Below are 20886 nucleotides of genomic sequence, written 5' to 3'. Positions count from 1 at the left end.
ATCAACATCTCCTCATAAATAAGATGAAAGAATTATACAGATGAGCATAAGATTCCCTTTCGGGCTCAATCTAGATTCCTATAAATTCTTCCAGATACCCCCTATACTGCTAGTGCATTGTTAGGCACAGAAAAGGTGCTCAGTAGATGCTTGTGAGGGCCACCTGGGTGGCTCAGTCGGTGAAGCGTCTGCCTTTGGCTCAGGTCATGATCCCAGAGTCCTGGAATTGAGCCCCGCATTGGGGTCCCTGCTCAGCAAGGAACCTGCTTCTTCCTCTCCCCCCTCCTCCCATTCCTGCTTTCTCCCTCTCTCTTAAATAAATAAATAAAATCTAAAAAAAAGTAGATGCTTGTGAACCAAAGGAATGTTTGTGCAATGGAATTCAAAGACTAAAGTGAGGGCAGCCCAGGTGGCTCAGCGGTTTAGCACTGCCTTCAGCCCAGGGCCTGATCCTGGAGACCCTGGATAGAGTCCCGCATCGGGCTCCCTGCATGGAGCCTGCTTCTCCCTCTGCCTGTATCTCTGCCTCTCTCTCTCTCTCATGAATAAAGAAATAAAATCTTAAGAAAAAAAAAAGGACTAAAGTGAATTGATTTCCCTCCATCACCACCTGAACTGGCCCTGGCCATGGGGGGTCGATCTCTTGGTCTCCTGAGCCTTCCCCACCTCACTTTAGCTTCCTTTGATCAGAATGTGAATCCCTACATAGAGGGCCAGCCATGCGTGATCAAAGAGCCCAGAGAAAAGAAATCTGCCCTGTTCCAGCCAGGTGCAGCCTGGTGGCCCCTGAGGGACCATGAGACAGTAGTGGTGAGTGGACCTGGCTGCTGTCTGTCCACAGAGACGGGCAAAGGAAGCAGACATAGAGTCAGACAGAGCCAGAACACTTTGTGACTCGGAAATGAGCCTCATTGCCGAAACTCAACTCTCAGATGCTTTAAAGGGCGACTTGGTCTGTCACAGCAGAGTGAGAATTCCTGACAGGGAATCTGATTATGTTGGGGGCCTTGGCTGCTGCAGCTTTTAAAGCATTTTTGGGTCATGTGCCTGGAGAGCTGGGCCGAGCTGGGCCACATCAATCCTGCCTGCCCCACCATTCCCTCTGGGGCAGGGGAAGCCTGTCCCCACACCCCTTCGTCCATCGCTGATTGCTGTCTGAAGGGCTCTGGGGATAACTATTCTTTGGGCCACATCAGGAAACAATTGGAACAAGCATCTGTCCCTTTTCCTACACAGTTCACAACCTGTGGGCATGTGCACCTGTGTGGCTCTGTGCTAGTAAAATCTGATGTTAATGTGGTCAGAGTAAGGATGATGTCAGGTGTGGAGAGAAGGGTGCTGGTGGGAGGGCAGATGAGGGACACCAAAGCCATGTTTTGGGGGTGTGGGGTAATTAAAGCATTTCTTCTGAAAAAAAAAAAATCTAAGATGAGCCTTGAAGGGTGACCAAGAATTAGCTCTCTGCTCTCATGAAGTACACAGTTTAGTAAGGAAAATGTGATAAATGCACAATGTATCATATAACCCTAGGCAGAAGTAGGAAGCCCTCAAGAGAAGTACAATGTGCCCTGTGAGGCTGAAAGGACAGGTCTTACTCTGGCTCAGGGCTTTGAGGGAGGGTTGTTATAGGGAGAAGTGTGAGGAAAGGCCTTCAGGGATGGGGTGGAGGTGGGTGAGGGGAGGAGATACTGAGTGTGTGGGGGGCAGGGGGAGGAGGCAGGCAGGAGTGTATAGAAGGGCCAGCCAAGCACTCTCTGGATCTATAAGGTTTATTTATTTATTTAAAAGATTTCATTTATTTATTAGAGACACACACAGAGAGAGAAAGGCAGAGACACAGGTAGAGGGAAAAGCAGGTCCCATGCAGGCAGCCTGACTTGATCCCAGGTCTCCAGGATCACACCCTGGGCTGAAGGCAGCGCTAAAACCCTGAGCCACCGGGGCTGCCCTGGATCTGATAAGGTTTAGGCAGGCTCCTGGGCCCTAGAGACCTTAGTATTGATGCATAAGCCCTTCTTCTTTCTTTCTTTTTCTTTCTTTCTTTCTTTCTTTCTTTCTTTCTTTCTTTCTTTCTTTCTTTCTTTCTTTTTTTCTTCTTTTACTTATTTATTTATTTTTACATTTTTAAAATTTAAATTCAATTTGCCAACGTGGGACGCCTGGGTGGCTCAGTGGTTGAGCGTCTATCTTCAGCTCAGGGCATGATCCTGGAGTCCCAGGATTGAATCACACATGGGGCTCCCTACATGGAGCCTGGTTCTCCCTCTGCCTGTGTCTCTGCCTCTCTCTTTCTCTCATGAATAAATAAGTAAAATCTTTAAAAAATCATAAAAACAAAAACAAAACAAAACAAACAAAACAAAAATCATAAAAACAAAAAACAATTTGCCAGCATATAGCATAACACCCAGGGCTCATCCCATCGAGTGCCTTCCTCATTGCCTGTCACCCAGTCACCCCATCCCCTGGCCCACCTCCCATTCCGAAACCCTTTGTTTCCTAGAGTTAGGAGTCTCTCATGGTTTGTCTCCCTCTCTAATTTTTCCCACTCACTTCCCCTCCTTTTCCTTATAATCCCTTTCACTATTTCTTATATTTCACGTATGAGTGAACCTTTGTGGGAAGGTTCTGTGGGCTGGAGGTCCCAGGTCATCATGCCCTTCTGGCCTAGGATCCCAACCACTCTATTCCCATTCCCTGGAGCTCAGGGGACGGGTTATAGCCCTCAGTCACCCCCAGGCAGTGGACAATATGGCCTTGAAGGTGCTGCCCTTCCCTTCTCAGGGGCTGGTGGAACTGTCTGGAAAGGACCTATGAGTTAGAAGTGGCCCTCCCAGATTAGGAGGTGGGAGTCCAAAGAGAGGGCAGTAAATTCTGGAAGTGGCTGGCAAGTTGGGATACCTGACTCAATGCTGCTCTCTGCTGACCAACCTAAGCCTAGCACGTTATAGGGGCTGCCCCAAGCTGTGACCTCAAGCTTTGGTCCACCTGGATAATTATTCCTTCAATGAGCCAATCACTCATTTATTTGTTCATTCATTCATTCAGCAAATATGTACTGAGCAATGACAAGAATAGGTAGGATAATATCTAACATTTATTGAGCCAGCCCCGGTTCTGTCTTAGATACAGTGTCATGTCTAAGGCCAGGCAGCTCTGCCTAGGAGTAACACAGCTGAGAGGCTGACCCTGCGGGTCCAACATCACAGCTCTAGCTCTTAAGGATGGTATTGCTTTGTGGTGCCCAGACGGGCTCTCGAAATACAAGCTAGAACTAATGAGCTGCTTACAGTTTAAATTCTGTAAGCCTTACCAGGAATTTGGGGGGAATCGTGTGTAGCAAACACTGAAAGCCATCCCCAGACTCTTGATTACAATGAGAAATTGAATGTTATTCACAGATTAGTCCTGGGAAGGATCTGACACCAGCTCTTTTCCCCAAAGCTTGTATTTTGGGAGAAGCTTGCCTGTCTCCAGCCTGGAGTGGCAGATAGAGCTTGTGCAGATGAAGAGTCAGGGGTCCTGGGTTCCAGCAGCTCCTTTAACCATCAGCTCACCCACTTTGGTCATGGCCAAGGACTTTCTGTCTTGGGAAAGTTTCCTCGTCTCTAAAAAGAGATTTGGAGGGATGGCTGGGTGGCTTAGTTGGTTAAGTGTCTGCCTTTGATTCAGGGCTCCCTGCTCAATGAAAAGCCTGTGTCTCCATCTCCCTCTGCTTGTGTTCTCTCTCTCTTTCAAATAAATAAAGTATTTAAAAATAAATAAATAAAAGATATAAAGAGATTTGTATAAACTAACTCTGAGTTTCATTTCAACCCTGCTGGGTCTCCTCTGCTATATCTAAGAAAGGACAAATTAGAAATCTCAGTCATTAAGAAAGAAAGAAAGAAAGAAAGAAAGAAAGAAAGAAAGAAAGAAAGAAAGGAAGGAAGAAAGAAAGAAAGAAAGAAATCTCAGTCATTCTTCTTCCCTTGCCCACCTGATAAGCGATTCACTTATCACTACAAGATATTCAGGGGCTCCATTCCCTTTCCCACCCCCAGGCTGGAATGAAGTTTTTGGCTCAGGCATCTGGCAACCCAGGCTCCAGGTTCTGCTCTGTTCTGCCACTGACTACAACTCCTTCTCATCCCTTGGCAACTCTGCGGGCAAGAATGGCTGTTGTCTTTTATACAGCTAACACACCGTGTGCTAGCCACCGTATGAATGAATTCCATCCTCATCACAACTCTATGAAGCAGGTGCTGGCATATGATTATCCCCATTGCACAGATGAGGAAACTGAGACAGAAAAATTCAAGAATGTAGTGTCAGAAAGCTGGCAAGTAGTGGAGCAAGACCAGAGCCCAGGCCATCTAGCTTCAGAAATAGCACTCTTAGGGTGCCAGGGTGGTTGGTTGAGCATCTGCCTTCAGCTCCGGTCATGATCTCAGAGTCCTGGGATAGAACCCTGAGTAGGTGTTTCTGCTCAGCGGGGGGTCTGCTTCTCCCTCTCCCTCTGTACTTGCTCTCTCTCTCTCAAATGAATGAATAGAATCTTAAAAAAAAAAAAAAAAAGAAGAAGAAACAGCATTTTTAGCCATCACACTTCAGCGTAGAGAGGATACTTGATTTACTCAGAGTCTCAAATAAACTATGCTTCTCTATGTCATGGTTTACTCTACCTGAAATGTGCCTCATGACTGCCTTGTGGGCTTTCTGTGAGATGAAACAAGATGTGAAAGGGTCAGATTGATGATTTCCTATGTCTGCTTGGTATTTTGCTGAACTCTGGTCCTCTCAAGTCCCCTCCCCCCAATTCTGGCAGAGATCCGTGTGTGTGTGTGTGTGTGTGTGTGTGTGTGAGTGTGTTGTGACAGCAAGGGGCTTATCAGACTCCTTGAGCTATAGCTGATCTGATCTGGGACACAGAACTGTTAAGATAAGCTGGAGCTAGGAAGTGGTCAGTGAAAATGCCCAAGGCTAGAGCTCTGTGCTGGGGAAGGGAGAGAGCAGCCTGACTTGGGGGAGACGAAGGAGGGCCTGTGAACTACTCTCAGTGCTGGTTTTCTAGCCAGAACAAGGGTATTCCGAAAGTTGGGAGGTGGAGTGGGTGGCTGTTTGTGTAGATTTGCTCCAGGGCTTCTAGGCAGTGTTTTGGAAAGGGTCTTCTTATCTTATTGTTAGGATCTTACAAAAAGATCTTTCTCTTTTGCTGCCCCTCATTCCTATGTCTTTTTCTCAGTCCCTGAGCCTGTGTAACTACCATAGCATGCAGGCAGGGGTGGGGGGCACCTATGCTTATGATTGGGGTAAAAGTTTTTACAGGATTCATCCACTGGGCACCAAGAGTCGCCAGGTACTTTCCACTGACTAATTCTGCTGTGCTGTTGCCTTAGTCATCTGAGAGTGTGATGGACTGAGATGGGACATAAAAAATAAAAATAAGCCTCATCTTTACAGAGTCAACACTTTCACATCCTCTATTTTATGGAGCCTTCACTGACCCTGTGACGTCAGGGCCTTAGGCTGGATCCTGGAATACGGAGGCTGTAGATAGTACGTGAGCCCCAGAAAGGCAGTCAGAGGATGGAGTTCTACATCTAGCTCTACCCCTGGCTGGCCTCATGACCTGGGGCAGGTGACTCCATTTTCCTACGTCTCACTTAGTCAAAAGAGACCCTGATGGGGCGCCTGGGTGGTTCAGTCAGTTAACCGACTGCCTCTGTTCAGGTCATGATCTCAGAGTCCTAGGATGGAGCCCTGCATCAGGCTCCCTGATCCGCAGGGGTCTACTTCTTCTTCTCCCTCTGCCCCTCCCCCGGCTTGTTCTCTCTCTCTCTCTCAAATATATAAATAAAACCTTTAAAAAGGAAAAAAAATGAGGGACACCTGGGTGGCTCAGCAGTTGAGCGTCTGCCTTTGGCTCAGGGCATGATCCCAGGGTCCTGGGATCGAGTTCCGCATCGGGCTCCCTGTGAGGAGCCTGCTTCTCCCTCTGCCTGTGTCTCTGCCTCTCTCTCTCTGTGTCTCTCATGAATAAATAAATAAAATCTTAAAAAGAAAAAAGAAAAAAAGAAAAAAAAAAGAGACCTGGGACATGGAAGCTCTCTGTAAACTGTTAAAGGCTCCCAGCAGCTGGGCATTTATGGTGGTGGCTCAGAGCTCAGTACTCCATACTCCACTTAAATGCTGCTCCCTGGAAGGGACTGAGTGTGTTCTTCCTCCTGGCCCCTCCTCCACAGATCGCTTGCGAGGGTGGTCTGGAGAGGACCAGGCAGGGCAGGGCCTAGAAGGTGTGCCCAGGAGGGAGGAGGGGGGAAGGTGCCCTGCCACCTCCCTGCCCCGTGTCTGGCTCCCACTGGCAACCTGAGCCCTTGGCCTCCCAAGCTGCTCCTGGAATGTAAACCCCAAACAAAGCACATTCTTAAGCTGGTCACCAGCTCCTGACCCTCGGTAAAGGAAGGCAGGAGCCAGCATTTCCCGTGGCCCTGAATGACACTAGCACAATCTGGTGCTGGGGGCTGTTATCACAAGCCTGGATTAATAGGCTGGCTGTCACCCACAGCTTATGAAAAGCCCAGTCCTGACCTATTCCTCCCGTCAGAGCCTGCTGCAAAGGGAGAGGGGACTCAATCCCTAAGCAAGGGGATTTGAAATACTGCTTATTTCCTGAATCTGATTCTTTGTGCCAGCCACAGGCTATAGACGGCTCAGAGGAAGAGGGGGCATCGCAAAAGTTACTCTCAATATTGGCGCTGTGTCTCAGCTCTTTGATTTCTGGCTTCATTCAATTCAGTTTTTCGCTACATGTTTTTCCATCAAGCTGTTACGCATTTAGACACTGCATGCCCAGGGCTCTGGGATGCCCTGAGGTTCCAAGGGTAAATGGCATTGTCATGGTCCTGAAGAGATAGAAAGTTTTATAGGGTGGGGATGATGTGTGTAGATGGTGGCTGCATTTACACAAGGGGCAGGAACCCTGGGCAGAGGCAAGGGGGGCAGGCGGGAAGGTGGGATCTGTGTCAAGGGCCTCAGAGACCCAGACTGAGGCTGGGAATCACCTGAAGGGTCAGGGGAGCTGCTGGGGATGCTAAGCTCTGCAAGGGCAGTTGGATTTTGAGATGATGATTTCTGAAGCTTGGAGGCTGTAATTGTAATGTGAAGGGTGGGCTGGAGGAGAGCGTTGGCAGCGCAGCCACAGTGAGGAGGCTGTGACATGGTCCTTGTGCAGGAAGATGAGCAAGTGAACCCAGGTGGTAGGCGTGGGAATGGGGGAGGGCCAGCTGGAGGGCAGCGTGGATGAGGAGAACGAAGGTGGGGTGGTTGTTTGTCATCAGGGCTGAGCCTGCTTCCCACAGGTGTTAGGTGCAGAGGTCCGAGGTTAACAGAGACCCATTTGGAAGGGTAGCTCCATTCCAGTCCCCTTCTCCCATAGCTGGGGATGCTGCATCTGGATAGGGGCATCTGGGAAAGGGATCTGTAAATTACTATTCCCTTACAAATGTTTGTTTTTAAGAATGTGAGTTGCTAAACTGAGGTTAGGACCAGGCCTCCCTTTCTGTTGAATGGGAGGGAGAGTGCCCCAAAGTCCTCCTTTTCATCCTCCAGATAAGGAGGACAGGTGGGTCACCTTCTGGAGACAGTGAGGGAGGCCTCAGGAGTCCAAAGCCTCGAGGGCACAGCCCCACCATCCCTTGCAAGGCTGACCACAGGAGGAGCCTGGAAGGCCCAGCCAGAGCCTGAGTAGGCCAGGCCACCAGTTGCAAGGCTGGAGGTCTGCACTCCAGCAACGGGAAGGGTGGATGGAGGCTGGGAGGAGACAGATTTCTCTCTGAATCACCTAGAAAATGTACCAACTCCAGGTGTCACGTCAGGTGTCAAGTCTTCAGATACTTCCTGGCCTCCTGGCCCTTCACCCCACTGACCCTTTGAGTCATCTGCCAAATATTTCCTCTTTGGAGGGAATTTTGCATTAAGGAAAGAAATTTTCTCGGGAGCCAGGAGAGTCCAATCTGGCTAAATGAGGAACTGGGACTGGGCTCTAGGAATTTTTCCCAGTTCTTCCCCTAAAGGGACTATCCTTGAAACTCACTCAACACACATTTATCAAGTGCTGGCTCCATGCCAGGCATGAACCGGGTGCTAAGTACATGAGGGCAAGAGAGAAAGACTGGGCTCCCCCACTCCTGGAGCTCATGATAACTTGTGGAAGTCACTCTTTCCCCATCTGTGAGACAGATCGATCCCAGTCTTGCCCAAGCCCACCCATGGGGATACAAGGATGCAGGAGGCCCTCCAGCCATCATGGCACACCAGCCATTGTGGCACACCTGTGCAGGCTGTTCAGGAGGAGGATCTGAACAGGCCACAGGGGACCCTGCCCTGGAGAAGACTGCCTTACTTGCAGTAACCCACCTTTCATTTTAGAGGGATCCTGAGCCTGGGCACCTGCACCGTGTGTGTGTGTGACAGCGTGAGTGTGTAAGAGCACCAACAGGTATGTGAACAGGTGTGCATATAGGTGTGAAACATGACTGGGTGAACGTGTGAGGTATGCGGGTTTGAAGTGTGTGAGTGAATGGAAGAGCTTAGGGCCCAGGGAAGGTATGTTGCAAGGGACGAGGCAAGAGTGAGGCATAAAGCTGAGGTGTGTGAGTTGTGTGAGCATGGATGATTATGTGAGTGTGAATATGAAACCGTGCATGCAAAGTGTGCGCAAGAGTGGGGGGTATGTGGGTGTGTGAGATAAATATGTGTGGCTGTGAGTGGTCAGAGAAAATGTAAGCATAAGGTGTGTGCAGGTGAGCGTGCGCTCATGCTTGTGAGGGCTGGCTGGCCCAGAGCATGCTGGGTGCGGTAGCAAGCAGCTCATCTGGTATGAAATGCCAACTGCATGTGATCCACAAAGAGCTCGCTCACTCTTGGGAAGAGGCACACTTTGGCCTCCGGGGTGTGGACAATGGCTTCTTCGTGCCCTGCTCTGCGCCATCAGGAACACGGGCCCTGGGGGGACTCTGAGCCAGGCGCGCGCAGCTGCCTGGGGAGCTCAGCTGAACTGGAAGATTTAGAAAAACAGCCGAGAGTTTAAGCCATTAAAACAAAGGGTCATATCATGATGGAGAAGGCAAACTCTGCATGAATTAACACAGGACACTGGAGGCATTTTGCCCTTGCAGCCAGCTGGCCTGTCACCCTTTCTCCAGAGATCACCTCTCCCGCCATCACTCCTTCACTGTGGGTGGGGATGGTTGAGGCAGAGCACTTGGTTTAACCTTCCTCAAACCCTTCTTCCCCGGCACCAATCTGCTATTCGAGGTCTATACAGACTCCAACTTGCCTCCTGACCTCTTTTCACACTATTCCCCACTCCTGGGTGCACTTGGCACCCCACGTCTCCCTCCCTTGGAGGCCCAGTTATAATAGCAGTCTCCTCCAGGAAGTCTTCCCAGATTAGCTCAGTCCTCCGGGGACTCTTACCCTTCCTGCCTCACTCATCCACCCATTGCATGGTGTTATGAGTTGAGTCGTGCCCCCCCCCCCCAAAGATATGTTGGTGTGGTAACCTCTGGTATCTGCAAATGTGACTTTTTTTAGGGCCTTTGCAGATGTCATCAAGTTAAGACAGGTCAGCTGGGATTAGGACGGCCGTGATCCAGTGACTGATGTCCTTAGAAAATCAGAGAAATTTGGACGCAGATGCACAGGAGAGGCCAAATGGGGACAGAGGTGGAGGTTGGAGTTACGTGACCACAAGCCCAGGAACCGCAAGAATTGCTGGGAGCCACTAGGAGCTAAAAGGTAAGGAGAATTGTGAGAAAGTCCATTTCTGTTGCTTCAAGCCACCAGTTTATGGTATCTGGTCTCAGCAGCCTTAGGAAGGGAATGCAAATGGCAACTTTTATCTTGCCCGCTCTGCCTGGGTCCTCGAGGTGCCCACCTCTGGCTCTCCCCGCCTGCCCGGTACGGCCTCGAGCCAGCCATTCTGCAGCTCCTTAACTCCCACAGGAAGCTCCTGCCTACGCAAGCAAATGATCCCATCCAGGGGATGCGTCCTGTTCTCTAGAGCTGGAGGCCTTTCAGCTCAAGGGTTTGGTCCGTTCTGTTAGCCCCCTGGTGGCATGGATAGATGACTGACCTTTGGGGCCGCGCCTCTTACTGTAGAGCCCGGAGGTGTCTGTGCTCTTCCCAGCTGGGTTAGAATTCCCACCACTTACGAGCTGAGCCCCCTGGGTCAGCCATGGGGTCTCTGAGTCTCAGTTTCTTCTTCTGTAAGACCAGGGTTGGAAATGGCAAACCCTAACCCACGTCCCGTGCAAGGTCTCGGCCAACCCGAAGGCTCAATGCAAATGCAAGAGATTACTAGGGACGGGAGGGACTTGGTTACTCTCTGTGGTCCCAAACCCTCCTGGCGCTTGGTGGCCCAGCAGAGGGACCTTCCTTCAGAGCAGAGGAGGTCTGGAGAGTGTGGCCCCGGGGGTTGTTTCCAAGGACTCCAACCCCAGTTGGGGCTCTCATTTTAGATGGCGCCTTGTTGATCTCACCTCATTTTCCTCAGAAGACGAACTCGGGCTATTCTGTGTTCCACTGGTACAAATCTGCTCGGGATGCCTGCCCATTTAAGATCCTTAAGCACCCATCTCCCATCTGGATAAAGTCCATAGCAAGGCATGGGAGGCCTTTCTTGATCTGCCCTGCCTGCATTTCCAGCCCCTAGAATTTCGCAATGTGCATGCTGTACCCCAAATCAGCCGAACCCTTTGCCCCCAAGTGGCTTGCAAATACCTACATCTCCTTCAACAAGAAAAAGTAGAGTTCAGCTCCTCACCTAATTTACAGGAATCGTTTTGCTTATCGTGGGTATCTTTGTACCCCTTAGTGAGGACTTATTTTGCCCATTTCACAAATAAAGAGACTCAGACTTAGGTCTCAGTACCCAATGTACCCACGGTCAATAGCACGCGGCAATCGTGATTTGCACCCATCTCTCTCTCTCTCTCTCTCTCCTCTCTCTCTCTCCTCGCTTCAAACCCTGGGATCATCCTCCTCTGCCTGGCTGGTCTACCTCTTCTTCCAAAGTGCAGTCTGACGTTTTCTGCAAACCTACCCTGACACCCCCAGTTCTTCTCGGCTCTCTGTCCACACCATGGGTGGAGGGCCTCTGGATGGCACTAGCAAAGGCCTCACACTTATCTCCTCAAATGGAAATGCAGATCTAGTCCCTGGTCTCTCCCAAGATTGCAACTGCCCCAAGGGCAGGAATGTCGTGTCTAATGCCAGGCACATAATATGTGTCCAATGTCAAGCAATGCTTTGGAGCAGCCCGTGGAATGAAAAGGCTAGAAAGGAGCTTTTCTGGGACATAAATGTAGGAATGTTCTATGTGCATTTCTCATTAAGGAGCTCTTTTGAATCTCTGCTAATCCTCCAACTCATTCGTTGGGAAAACAACCTCCATCTTTCCAAGTTTGACATTTTGAACCCCTTACAGAGTAGAGCAGAGTCGATTTCCTTGCCTCCTCTGTGTGGCAGAGGCACAGCGGTGCGGTGGTCCGAACATTTGAAATCAGACAATGGCTCAGTCACTTACTAGCTCAGGACCTTTGACAAGTTATGTAATCTCTTCCAGCCTCAGCTTTCTCATCTGCAAAATGGGGAACTCCTTACCTCATGGAGCTGATCTAAGGATCCAAGTGAGGGCTTTACCACCTTTTCAGATGGTACGACTCTTGCTCTTGCTCTACAGATTGAGAGAGGATGATGAGAAAGGGACCTTTCCAGAAAGGGATGGCGACAGGAAAGCCTGTTGGGGCAAGGGGGAGGTGGGGGAGGGAAGGAGTGAGGCCTAGAGCCAGGCCATCTCACCCCAGACCCTGAGCTGCCTCCATGGCACCCTGAGGTGCAGACCCTGTGGTTTACCACTGACATGCCCTGTCTCCCTAGCTCAGTGAGGCAACCCCAAAGTCTTCCCAGAATGGACCTCCCAGAGGTGAGCCCTAAGCAGCTTTTAGTTTTCCTTGTAGGTACTTTTTTTTTTTAATATTTTATTTGTTTATTCATGAGAGACAGAGAGAGAGGCAGAGACACAGGCAGAGGGAGAAGCAGGCTCCATGCAGGGAGCCCAACGCGGGACTCCATCCCGGGACTCCAGGATCATGCCCTGGGCCGAAGGCAGGCGCCAAACCTCTGAGCCACCCAGGGATCCCTCCCTTGTAGGTTCTGGTGACTAGTCCCCCATTCTCATAATGGGAAGAACCTTTTTCAGGTTGACTGCTCCAGCATTATACTGTCTCAATCCCATCCATGGATCTGGTACCATTTTGTGTGCTTGGAAAGCCCCTTCCTCCAACACACACACACACACACACACACACACACACACACACACAAGACTTCTCTTTGTAAACTGCTTTCTCAGGGAGGGTGGAAGGGGGAAGGGGGAAGCCAAATCAGGGCTGGACTTGGAGTGGCTTCCCTAACAGGCTGCTTCATCCTCACAGGATCTGTAGCTCTTCCAGCACCTTCCTCTAACAGTTACTTCAACAACTAACAGAACTAAAATCGGGCTGTCCAGAAGCAGTGGGGAAGGCCCCCCCTCCCTGCACGCGGCTCAGCAGGGCCCCGGAGGTCACCGGTCGCCTCCAGCTTGTGTGAGAAGGCCAGACTGGGCCAGCAGGGGGCAGCACCTTCTTGGGCTGGAGGAAGGAAGGCCCTGGCCCCGTAAAGACCCAGGAAGGCACAAGGGATCTTCCAGGAGGCTCCCCCTGAGCTCTGAGTCCCTGGCAGGCCAGGCGTCCGCCTCTGTTCCTGAGTTACACCATCGCATAGTAAGTGCTGTCTGACCCCCTGCAGCCCTTCCCAGGGCAGGTTTTCTTTGTATGCCTGGTGCTGGTACAATTTTTAAAAATAACTAGGGTGGTGGTGGTGGTGGGGGCACCTGGGTGGCTCAGCGGTTTAGCACCTGCCTTCAGCCCAGGGTGTGGTCCTGGAGACTCGGATGGAGCCTGCTTCTCCCTCTGCCTGTGTCTCTGTCTCTCTTTCTGTCTCTGTGTCTCTCATGAGTAAATAAAAAAAATCTTAACAACAACAAAACTAGGGTGGTGGGGGGGGCACCTGGGTGGCTCAGCGGTTTACACCTGCCTTCAGCCCAGGGTGTGGTCCTGGAGACTCGGGATGGAGTCCCATGTCGGGCTCCCTGAGTGGAGCCTGCTTCTCCCTCTGCCTGTGTCTCTGTCTCTCTTTCTGTCTCTGTGTCTCTCATGAGTAAATAAATAAAATCTTAACAACAACAACAACAACAACTAGGGTGGTGGGGGGGCACCTGGGTGGCTCAGTTGGTTAAGTGTCTGCCTTCGGCTCAGGCCACGATCTTGGGGTCCTGGGATTGAGCCCTACATTGGATTCCCTGCTCAGCAGGGACTCTACTTCTCCCTCTCCTTCTGCCTGCCACTCCCCTTGCTGTGCTTTCTCTCTTGTTGTCAAATAAATAAATAAAATCTTTTTTTTTAAATAAAAATAACTGGGAATCAGAAAGAGGTGCTCTACAAGAGTCAAGTCTTTAAGTCCATGAGTAATCCCCTTGCAGCTTGGGTTAAGATAGGAGCGAAGTTCAGCTGAATGAACTGAGGCCAGACGTGAAGACGTCAGCTAATGAGCATAGCCTTTCTGAAGGACGCGCAAGTGGAATCTCAACGCTGAAGAGAAGGGTAAGTGGAGTTTCAAGGCTGAAGAGAAGGAAGAGCCGCAGCTGCATGGGAGCAAGGTGACAGGCCATTGGTAGTTTGCAGGTGGAGGCTTCCCAGAGGGAACAGCCAAGAACGGTGGTCACCTGGGGTCTTCTTTAGTCTGAGACTGTCAGAGGGACTGTTTTCTGGGGTCCCTCTACCTGTCAAGACACCCATCCACCCCACCCCTGCACTGGGTGCCCAAGAGGATAGGAATATAGATTTTAATCATTGTGCTGCTGCTGTTAACCGGAATGCAGTTAATCCAGGCTTCGTGGATTTTGATGCCACAGTGTAAATAAGAAGGTTTAGCACAGAAAACACTCTCGGGCCGTAAGGGAGGAAAGGGCCAGGGACGGGTGGCAGAAGGAGAACGTGAGTGAGGAGGGGAGCGGGAAGCAGAGCCTGGGCTGGCTGGGTGGCTGCTCCTTCCCCATCACCACATTGCCATCAGGCACCCGAGCGGCCTGGGTCCTTCCTGGCCAAGGCTGCCGACCTGGACCAGTCTATCTGAACCTGGCTGCCCTTCCAATTCAGCAGGCCCTGCTCCAAGGCCAACTCTCGGTGAGCAGATGAGGGCGAGGGCAGGCCCATCGTTGACCACCAAGTGGGGGAGGGATGAAGACCACGGGGGAGAAGAGGGGTTTGGGACTCCATGCAATGCTTCTCCATCTTCCATCCCAAGAGACCCTCAAACTAGTTCAGAGCCAGGAAGAAGACAGTGATAGCAGCTGTCTTCTGCCTTAGGCACCACCTAGCCTGGACACTGGAGGAGGTGGGACTCACAGTGAAGGGAGACAGCAGGTACTTCTGTGCCTTTCTCTGCCCGAGCAGTCACGGGGGTTTCTCCTCAAAGCTCAGCTGGGTTCCAGCTGGAGGCTGGTGAACTCATTCTGGACTTCTTATGGTTTCCTGGGATTGGTACAGTTTGGAGGTGGAGGGAGGTCACTCAGAGCCCCAGGGCCTGACCCCGTGAACTGCTGGCAGGAGCTGGCATCCTGGGAGTCGACCATTCCTCTTGTCGAGAGTGGGGTGATCTGGTTCGGGGCAAAGGTGCTGGGCCCAGGGACAGCTAGGAGTCAGAGACACACAGGGCTTCCACTGTGTCGCTCAGACCCTGGTTCACACCCCCCACAGCCAGGAGGCAGTTCTTGATGACAATGCTGGAGCAGGCACAGCGGGGCGTGGGCATGGGGGGTAGGACCTCCCATTTGTTCTTCCCTGGATGGAACGCCTCTGCCGTCTCCAGGACAGTGGGTTGGTTCCCTGAAAGTGCCAAGGGAACCATCCTTACAAAGGAGTCCAGCCACCAATCCATGCGCCACAGTGCCCCCACCTCCCTTGCTCTCTTTGGAACCCACAAGCAGAAGCCAAGGGACCTGAGTTCCTGGGGCACAGAGCTGTTCCTGGGCCGCAGAGCTGCTCCCTCCCTCCTCCCCTGGGCTGTAGCTCTTGTCCAAGAGTTCCTTTACTTCTCTTGCCTTTTCTCCATCTTCTCATCTCCTCAGGAGTAAGGCTTTCTTTTCTCCACCCTCTGCTTCTGCCAGAAGTTTCTAGACACTGCTGCTGCCTCTCTTTTGGCTTTTGCTAAAAAAGCTGTCCCCACGGTCTGGTTCACATCAAGCTCTTTTCATACTTGGGCAATGTGGGAATCTGTCCACACCGAGTGAACTCTGGGTGCCTGGAAGCCCAACTGCGCGTGGATCTCTCCCCTGTTGAAGTTGGGGTCCTGGCCTCAAGATACTACTGCTCTCTGGGAGGAGTAACACAGCAAGTCCCTAATGCATTTTTGCAAGTCTATCTAATCAGATTGCTTTCCTATTCCATGATGGAGCTGGGTATCCAGGGCATAGAGCTGGCCAGAGAAAGAGGACCAAGCTAAGCCCTGCCATGCTTTTGTCTCCAGGCATTCCTGGATCGGGCCCCAGGGGCCGGTGTTCTACAAGCCTGCATTACATGGTTAGCATCATGTCCCTCATGCTTTCTTGGCCTCCGGTTCCCCAGTGTAAGAGGATGGAAAGACCACATCGGGGCCCGTGTGTGGACACGTAAGAGAGAGCGTTGAATTATTTGGGACAAAGTGGTAGGCAGGCTGTGTGCAAGCAGCCAGTACCTTCTCCTGCTCATGCAGAGTGCCAAGCGTGCGCCAGGCTTCAGAGCCACAGTAACAGCCCGGAAGCCCCATCCTTACCAAGCCCTCCGGCCACTATGACCCGTCCACTCAGAGAGCCGGCCACAAAGTCTGCCCGCCGCTTCTTGAGGAAAAACGAGCGTTCCATCTTCAGCCATCCCCCTGAGGCACGGATCATGCAGGGTAAATTCAGAGAGAATTAGATGCTGGCGTCCACCACCAAATACACACTGAGTCCCCCGAGCTCACACCAGAGGCAGACATCCATTCCATCTACCCTTAGTGCTCTGGGCATCAACTACGCCTCCTGCTGTTCGAAATGATGTGCTCCGGGGCCTCTCACCTCTCCTCTGCTTGCTACAGTCCATAATCCCCTGCAGTGAATCACCTTGTTCTACCTCTGTTCTCATGGGCTCTGAGCTGGAGAGGAGGCTAACTAGAGGCAGCGAGCGTGGCTGTCGGGATCCTTGTCTGCATCAGTAAAAAGCAGGAAAAGCCCTCCCTCACCTGGCCCTGCCAGGATGTTGTGTGAAAAGAGATGGGAAAGGCTTGGGGAAAAATAACCAGGCAGCCAGGAGAAGCCCTGTCCAGATGAAAGCAAGAGACCCCAAGAATGGCCCTGGATGGTGCGGGCCGTCCTGACCTCTGAAAGACTCATCCCGCTGGGTCAGCGGCCCTGGGCAGGAGGATGGCATGGGGGTGAGATGTGTGTGGGGAGTCGGCCAGAGGGGTGGTGGGCAGCCAGAGGCCAGTGCCCTGCTCACCCTGCTCCATGTCGAACACGTCCATCGTCCGGAGGAACTTGGGCTGCCGGTAGAGCCGAGCCTGCCTCAGGCCTCCCAGGCTGTACAGCCGGTCATCTAAGGTCACAAAGCTGGAGAAGGCCCGCTTGCAGGGGATGTTGGGGAACTTGGTCCAGGAGCGAGTCTCGATGTCAAAGACCTCAAAGGCGTTCACTGCGTACTTGGACTGTCGTCCCCCTGGAGGCCAGAACTGGGATTGGAGGGGTGGAAGAGGCTGGGTTTCCCCCTGTGCCCATTCCCCCCAATGGGATAGGGAGCTCCCTGAGGGCTGGGGCATCATGATTACCCCCCAGTGCCCAGGAGACGCTCAGCACACAGGCACTGCTTCCCAGGGGGACTGACCCAAGGGAGGGAAGGAGAGACAGATAACTCATCCTCACCTAGCACATAGATCTTGGAGCCTCGGAGGAAGGAGGTTGCAGCGTATCTTGGGGTGGGCATGGGTGCTAGTGACACCCACATGTCCTTGAGCATGTCATAGTGTTGGAGATGGTTGTGTGGACGGAGGTCCAGGCCCATCCCGCCTGCCGCATACACTCGGTAGTCTAAGGAGAAAGGCCACACACAACCCCTGGCTCAGCTCATGGCCACTCTGAGACAGGCCCATCGGTAACCACCTGCTGGGCCAGGCTCCATTAACCCCCTGAACACCAGCACCAAGGCCAGGCCAGGTTCTCCACCACTGTTGTGCCAGAGTGAGGTTGATGGAACCACGGAAAGTCTCTGGCAGGTTGAGCCCGGGTCTTCCTGAAGCCATGTCAGGCCTGCATGCCTTCATCTCCCTCGGTGTCCAGCCCTGGGCTGAGCCGCCCAAAGGGTGGACCGTGATGGGGTTGAGGCCTGGACCACCCTTGTCCCCTCCATGGCAGCCAGAAGGGATGCCAAAGAGGAGGGGGTATTCCTCCAATGCCCTTCAGCAGTGGCCTGTTCCTTAGGCATTCCCAGGTCAGAACTCTCTAGACCAGCTGGAGCCTTGGGAAATGAGGTCATCCCTGCTGTCGTTGGCCTTGTGGGATGCTGGACTGCTGCTGGTTCTCTCTGTCCTCAACCCCCATGGGGGATTGCCATCCTCCTTCACACACTGGGAGGCTTCTGGGCTCCAGAAGGCATCGTGTGCTTAGATGAGATAGGGTTAGGGGTGAATGTGGGTGAGGCCTTGAGGACACAAAGCTAGCCCTTTTAAGGAGCCCTGCCAGGGCAGGAAGCTGGGCACCCTGACAGGTGAGTTCTCTTCCATTTTCTGTTGCTCTTGGGGTGCTGAGAACCTTTCAAGGTACATTCCTGACTCACTGCATCAGACAGGATGAGCAAGGCATCCGTGTTTCCCTGGGCCTCACCCCAGTGCCTCCTATGGCCTACCAGAGACACGGCTGCCCTTGCTCCCCCACCCCAGAGGCCACACTTCTTCCCGGGGACCCACCCCTGCCTGGGAATCCGTCTTCCAGTAGCCAGTCCTCACCGCTTCTGGCTCTAAGAGGCTTTTATTCTTCAAGAGAATTACAGGGATGAGTACTACTTCTTTCTATTCAGTACTACTTCTAGTCTTACTGAAAAAGGAAAAAAAAAATCCCAGCAGTAGCCTGAGGTCAGGAGACTGGGCCTGCTAGTATTAGAAGGATTTCCCTTACACAAGCTCTGCCTCTCCTATCTGTTTGTCACCCAAAACACACCTCCAGCGGAGAACCCTTGGTCCACGCCACACACCACTGCTCCTATGCTGGCTCCTACTCATCCCTTCACATTCGCCTGGGTGTCCCCCAACTGCAAAGCTGGGCCGAGAGCACTGGGTCCGTGCCTCCCACAGCACTGGCTTCACCCTATTTGCCAAACGTTACCGAAATAATCCTTGTCTGCTTCTTCCAATAGGTTGTTAGAGAATTTGTTAATCTGAGGCACCAGCATCTGTTTCCATGCCCGACACACAGGCATGTGAAAGCTTATCAGACGAACTGCTAAACCCGTTCAGGGCCACAGTGAAGAGCACGGGCTCCATCATTACTCACTAGCAGTGTGACCTTGGGCAAGGTACTCAAACTCCTTGGGACCCACACTGCTTCTAAATGAGGATAATCATAGCACTTACCTCATCACACAGGTTGTGAGATCAGAGGGGCTAAAATATATAAAGCACCTATGGTAAGGACTCAATAAATCTTTGTTCTTAATCTTTCAGCAGCATTTATTGAGGCCTGAGGACAAAGGAATACCCTTTCCCTCTCTTTTTCCCCACGGGCCTCCAGGGTTCCCATCCTTCTCACCGAGAGTTCACCACGGAGGCCCCACCGGCCACTGCTCTGAGGGATTCTGGGTTAGAGTTTCTCACTGGTCACCTTCACCGGTCAGACCCAGACTGACCATTCTGAGAGCAGGGGCCAGGTCTTCTGCCTCTTTCCTTCTTCCCTGGGACCTAGAACTGTGCCAGGGACAGAGCGAGTGCTCAAGAAAGACTGGTCCCTGATCTACAGTAGACTCAACAGGCAAATGGGATGGTTTAGCAAGAGAGGGAGTGAGGGTTCCATCCCACCAAAGCTGTCTGAGTTGCATTTGGGGGTCTTCTAATTCCTGTTGGACCATTTCCCATAAAATCCTTTGTGTTTCAGCAAAAGAGCTTTGGAGCCCCCTCCATGCTCTGGGCTGTACCAGGCCCAGTGAGAAAGAAATGGGGCACTTTGAGAAAGAAGGCCAGATGACCTTGTGGTTAGCACACGCACAGCCCAAGATCTGTGAATCTGGAAAAGATGCTGCAGGAGTAGGACTCTCTGGAACATTCCAGTCTCCATTTCTTAGTATCTTTGAGATTAGGAGGCAGAGGGAGAGGTTGAGCATAGTGGGAAAGGCCCCGGGGTCAGGCCTCATGGCCCCACTAGTGGGGCCTGGGGATGGTACAAGGAGGCAGCGAACATCCCCAGGACCCCAAATACGCGTCTGGAGGTGGTGGCACCTCAAAGGAAAATTTCAGGGCATGAGCTGTTGTGAGTGGGAGGCTGTCACTCCGCTGAAAGAAGGGGTCTGCAGAGACATTGCACTAAGCCTCCAGCTCTCCTCTTTGGCCAGGCCCACCCAGCCTGTTGGGAGGAGCCTGGTGGAGTGGAGTTCTGGCATCATATGGAATTACTAGACACTCCCCCTGCTGAGTCTGTTTTCCCATCTGTAAAACAAGGCCGGTGCTCAGTATCTATCGTAGGGATCAACCGGGACAGTGGCTCCCCGGCTCAGTGTTGGTTTCCATGCGCCCCCGCCGTGACCCCCCACCCCTCTCCCCGCCCTCCCCCGGCCCTGGCCCCACTCGCCTTTGGCGGTGACCGAGATGCCCATGGCGGCCTCGCGCAGCACGCTCCTCCTCTTCCACTTGCCCTCATCGATGTTGTACATCTCCACGACCTTCAGGGGCAGCTGGCTGGTGCCCACACCCCCGATCACCATGATCCGCTTCCCCAGGGCGGTGGCGGCCACCCCGGCCCGGGCCGTGGGCAGGCGGGGCAGGGCGGTCCACCGGTCGGCCTCGGGGGAGTAGACCTCAAAGCAGTCCACGGGGACGCCGCTGTCGTCACACCCCCCGATGGCATAGACCTGCCCCCCGCTCTCCAGCAGGGAGCAGTAGACCCGGCGGCTGGGCAGCGGCGCCAGGCGCTTCCACTGGAAGTCCTTGACGCTCGGCAGCTCCATGGCGCCGCGGGGGGTGCGAGCCGGGGGCGCGAGCCGGGGGCCGCCCGCTACTCCGCGCGCCCTGGCGCCGCCTCCATCTGGCTCGCGTGCGCCGGCTCCCGCCCGACCCCGGGCAGGGGCCCCGACGCCGGGCAGCGCTCGCCAGGCCCTGCAGACTGCGCGGTCCGGCGGCGTCCGCGCCCGGCCCTGCGGGAGGGATGGGGCGCATCAAGGGGGTCGGGCCGCGCCCTCGCCTCCTCGCGCCGCCCGCGGGCTCCCGGCTCCCCGGTCCTCGCCAACTTTGAAGCGGGGACGCGGCGGCATCGCGCCCCGCAGCGCCGTGTCCCCCCCACCCCAGCCCCTCCGGGAGGGCGCCTCGGAGGCCCGGGGGCGCGCGCGGGGCGGGGGCTTTCCGGGGCTCGCGGCGCCCGGCGGCCTCCCCGCGGAGCCAGGAGGGAGCCCCGCTGCGCGCCCCCGGCTCCCCGCCCCGCGCCCCGCGCCCCCGCCCCCGCCCCGCGCCCGCGCCCGCGCCACTTACACAGCCAGGCCCGAGGAGCGCGGCGGAGAGGCGCTCACAGCGCATCGGCCGGGAGCGGGGGCCCCC

At 53.4% G+C, this 20886-nt stretch overlaps 1 protein-coding gene across 1 annotated transcript; it reads right to left on the bottom strand.

Moving 5' to 3' along the window:
- Positions 1 to 13913: 13913 nt before the first annotated feature.
- On the bottom strand, positions 13914 to 20388 carry KLHDC8A (kelch domain containing 8A). The gene is made up of 5 exons (XM_077887237.1): positions 19928 to 20388; positions 17018 to 17182; positions 16599 to 16814; positions 15895 to 15996; positions 13914 to 14969 (listed from the first exon to the last, which is right to left on the bottom strand). Exons 1-5 carry the CDS (start codon positions 20301 to 20303, stop codon positions 14776 to 14778), a joined length of 1053 nt encoding a protein of 350 aa, XP_077743363.1. The 5' UTR covers positions 20304 to 20388; the 3' UTR covers positions 13914 to 14775.
- Between the last annotated feature and the right edge of the window lie 498 nt (positions 20389 to 20886).

This window comes from Canis aureus, chromosome 38, assembly GCF_053574225.1.
Source record: "Canis aureus isolate CA01 chromosome 38, VMU_Caureus_v.1.0, whole genome shotgun sequence".
In the NCBI taxonomy this organism is placed as follows: domain Eukaryota; kingdom Metazoa; phylum Chordata; class Mammalia; order Carnivora; family Canidae; genus Canis; species Canis aureus.
Note: the sequence above shows the minus strand (reverse complement) of the source record. Positions and strands in the feature narration are given on the sequence as shown.

What these genes read in the sequence shown, in the direction of transcription:
- KLHDC8A (XM_077887237.1), bottom strand. Translation starts at nt 20,303, where the DNA reads ATGGAGCTGCCGAGCGTCAAGGACTTCCAGTGGAAGCGCCTGGCGCCG. An exon ending in CGTGTTCGACATGGAGCAGG is followed by an intron (nt 15,997 to 16,598) that starts GTGAGCAGGGCA and finishes TCCGTGCCTCAG; the next exon opens with GGGGATGGCTGAAGATGGAA. An exon ending in CATAGTGGCCGGAGGGCTTG is followed by an intron (nt 14,970 to 15,894) that starts GTAAGGATGGGG and finishes TGGCACTTTCAG; the next exon opens with GGAACCAACCCACTGTCCTG.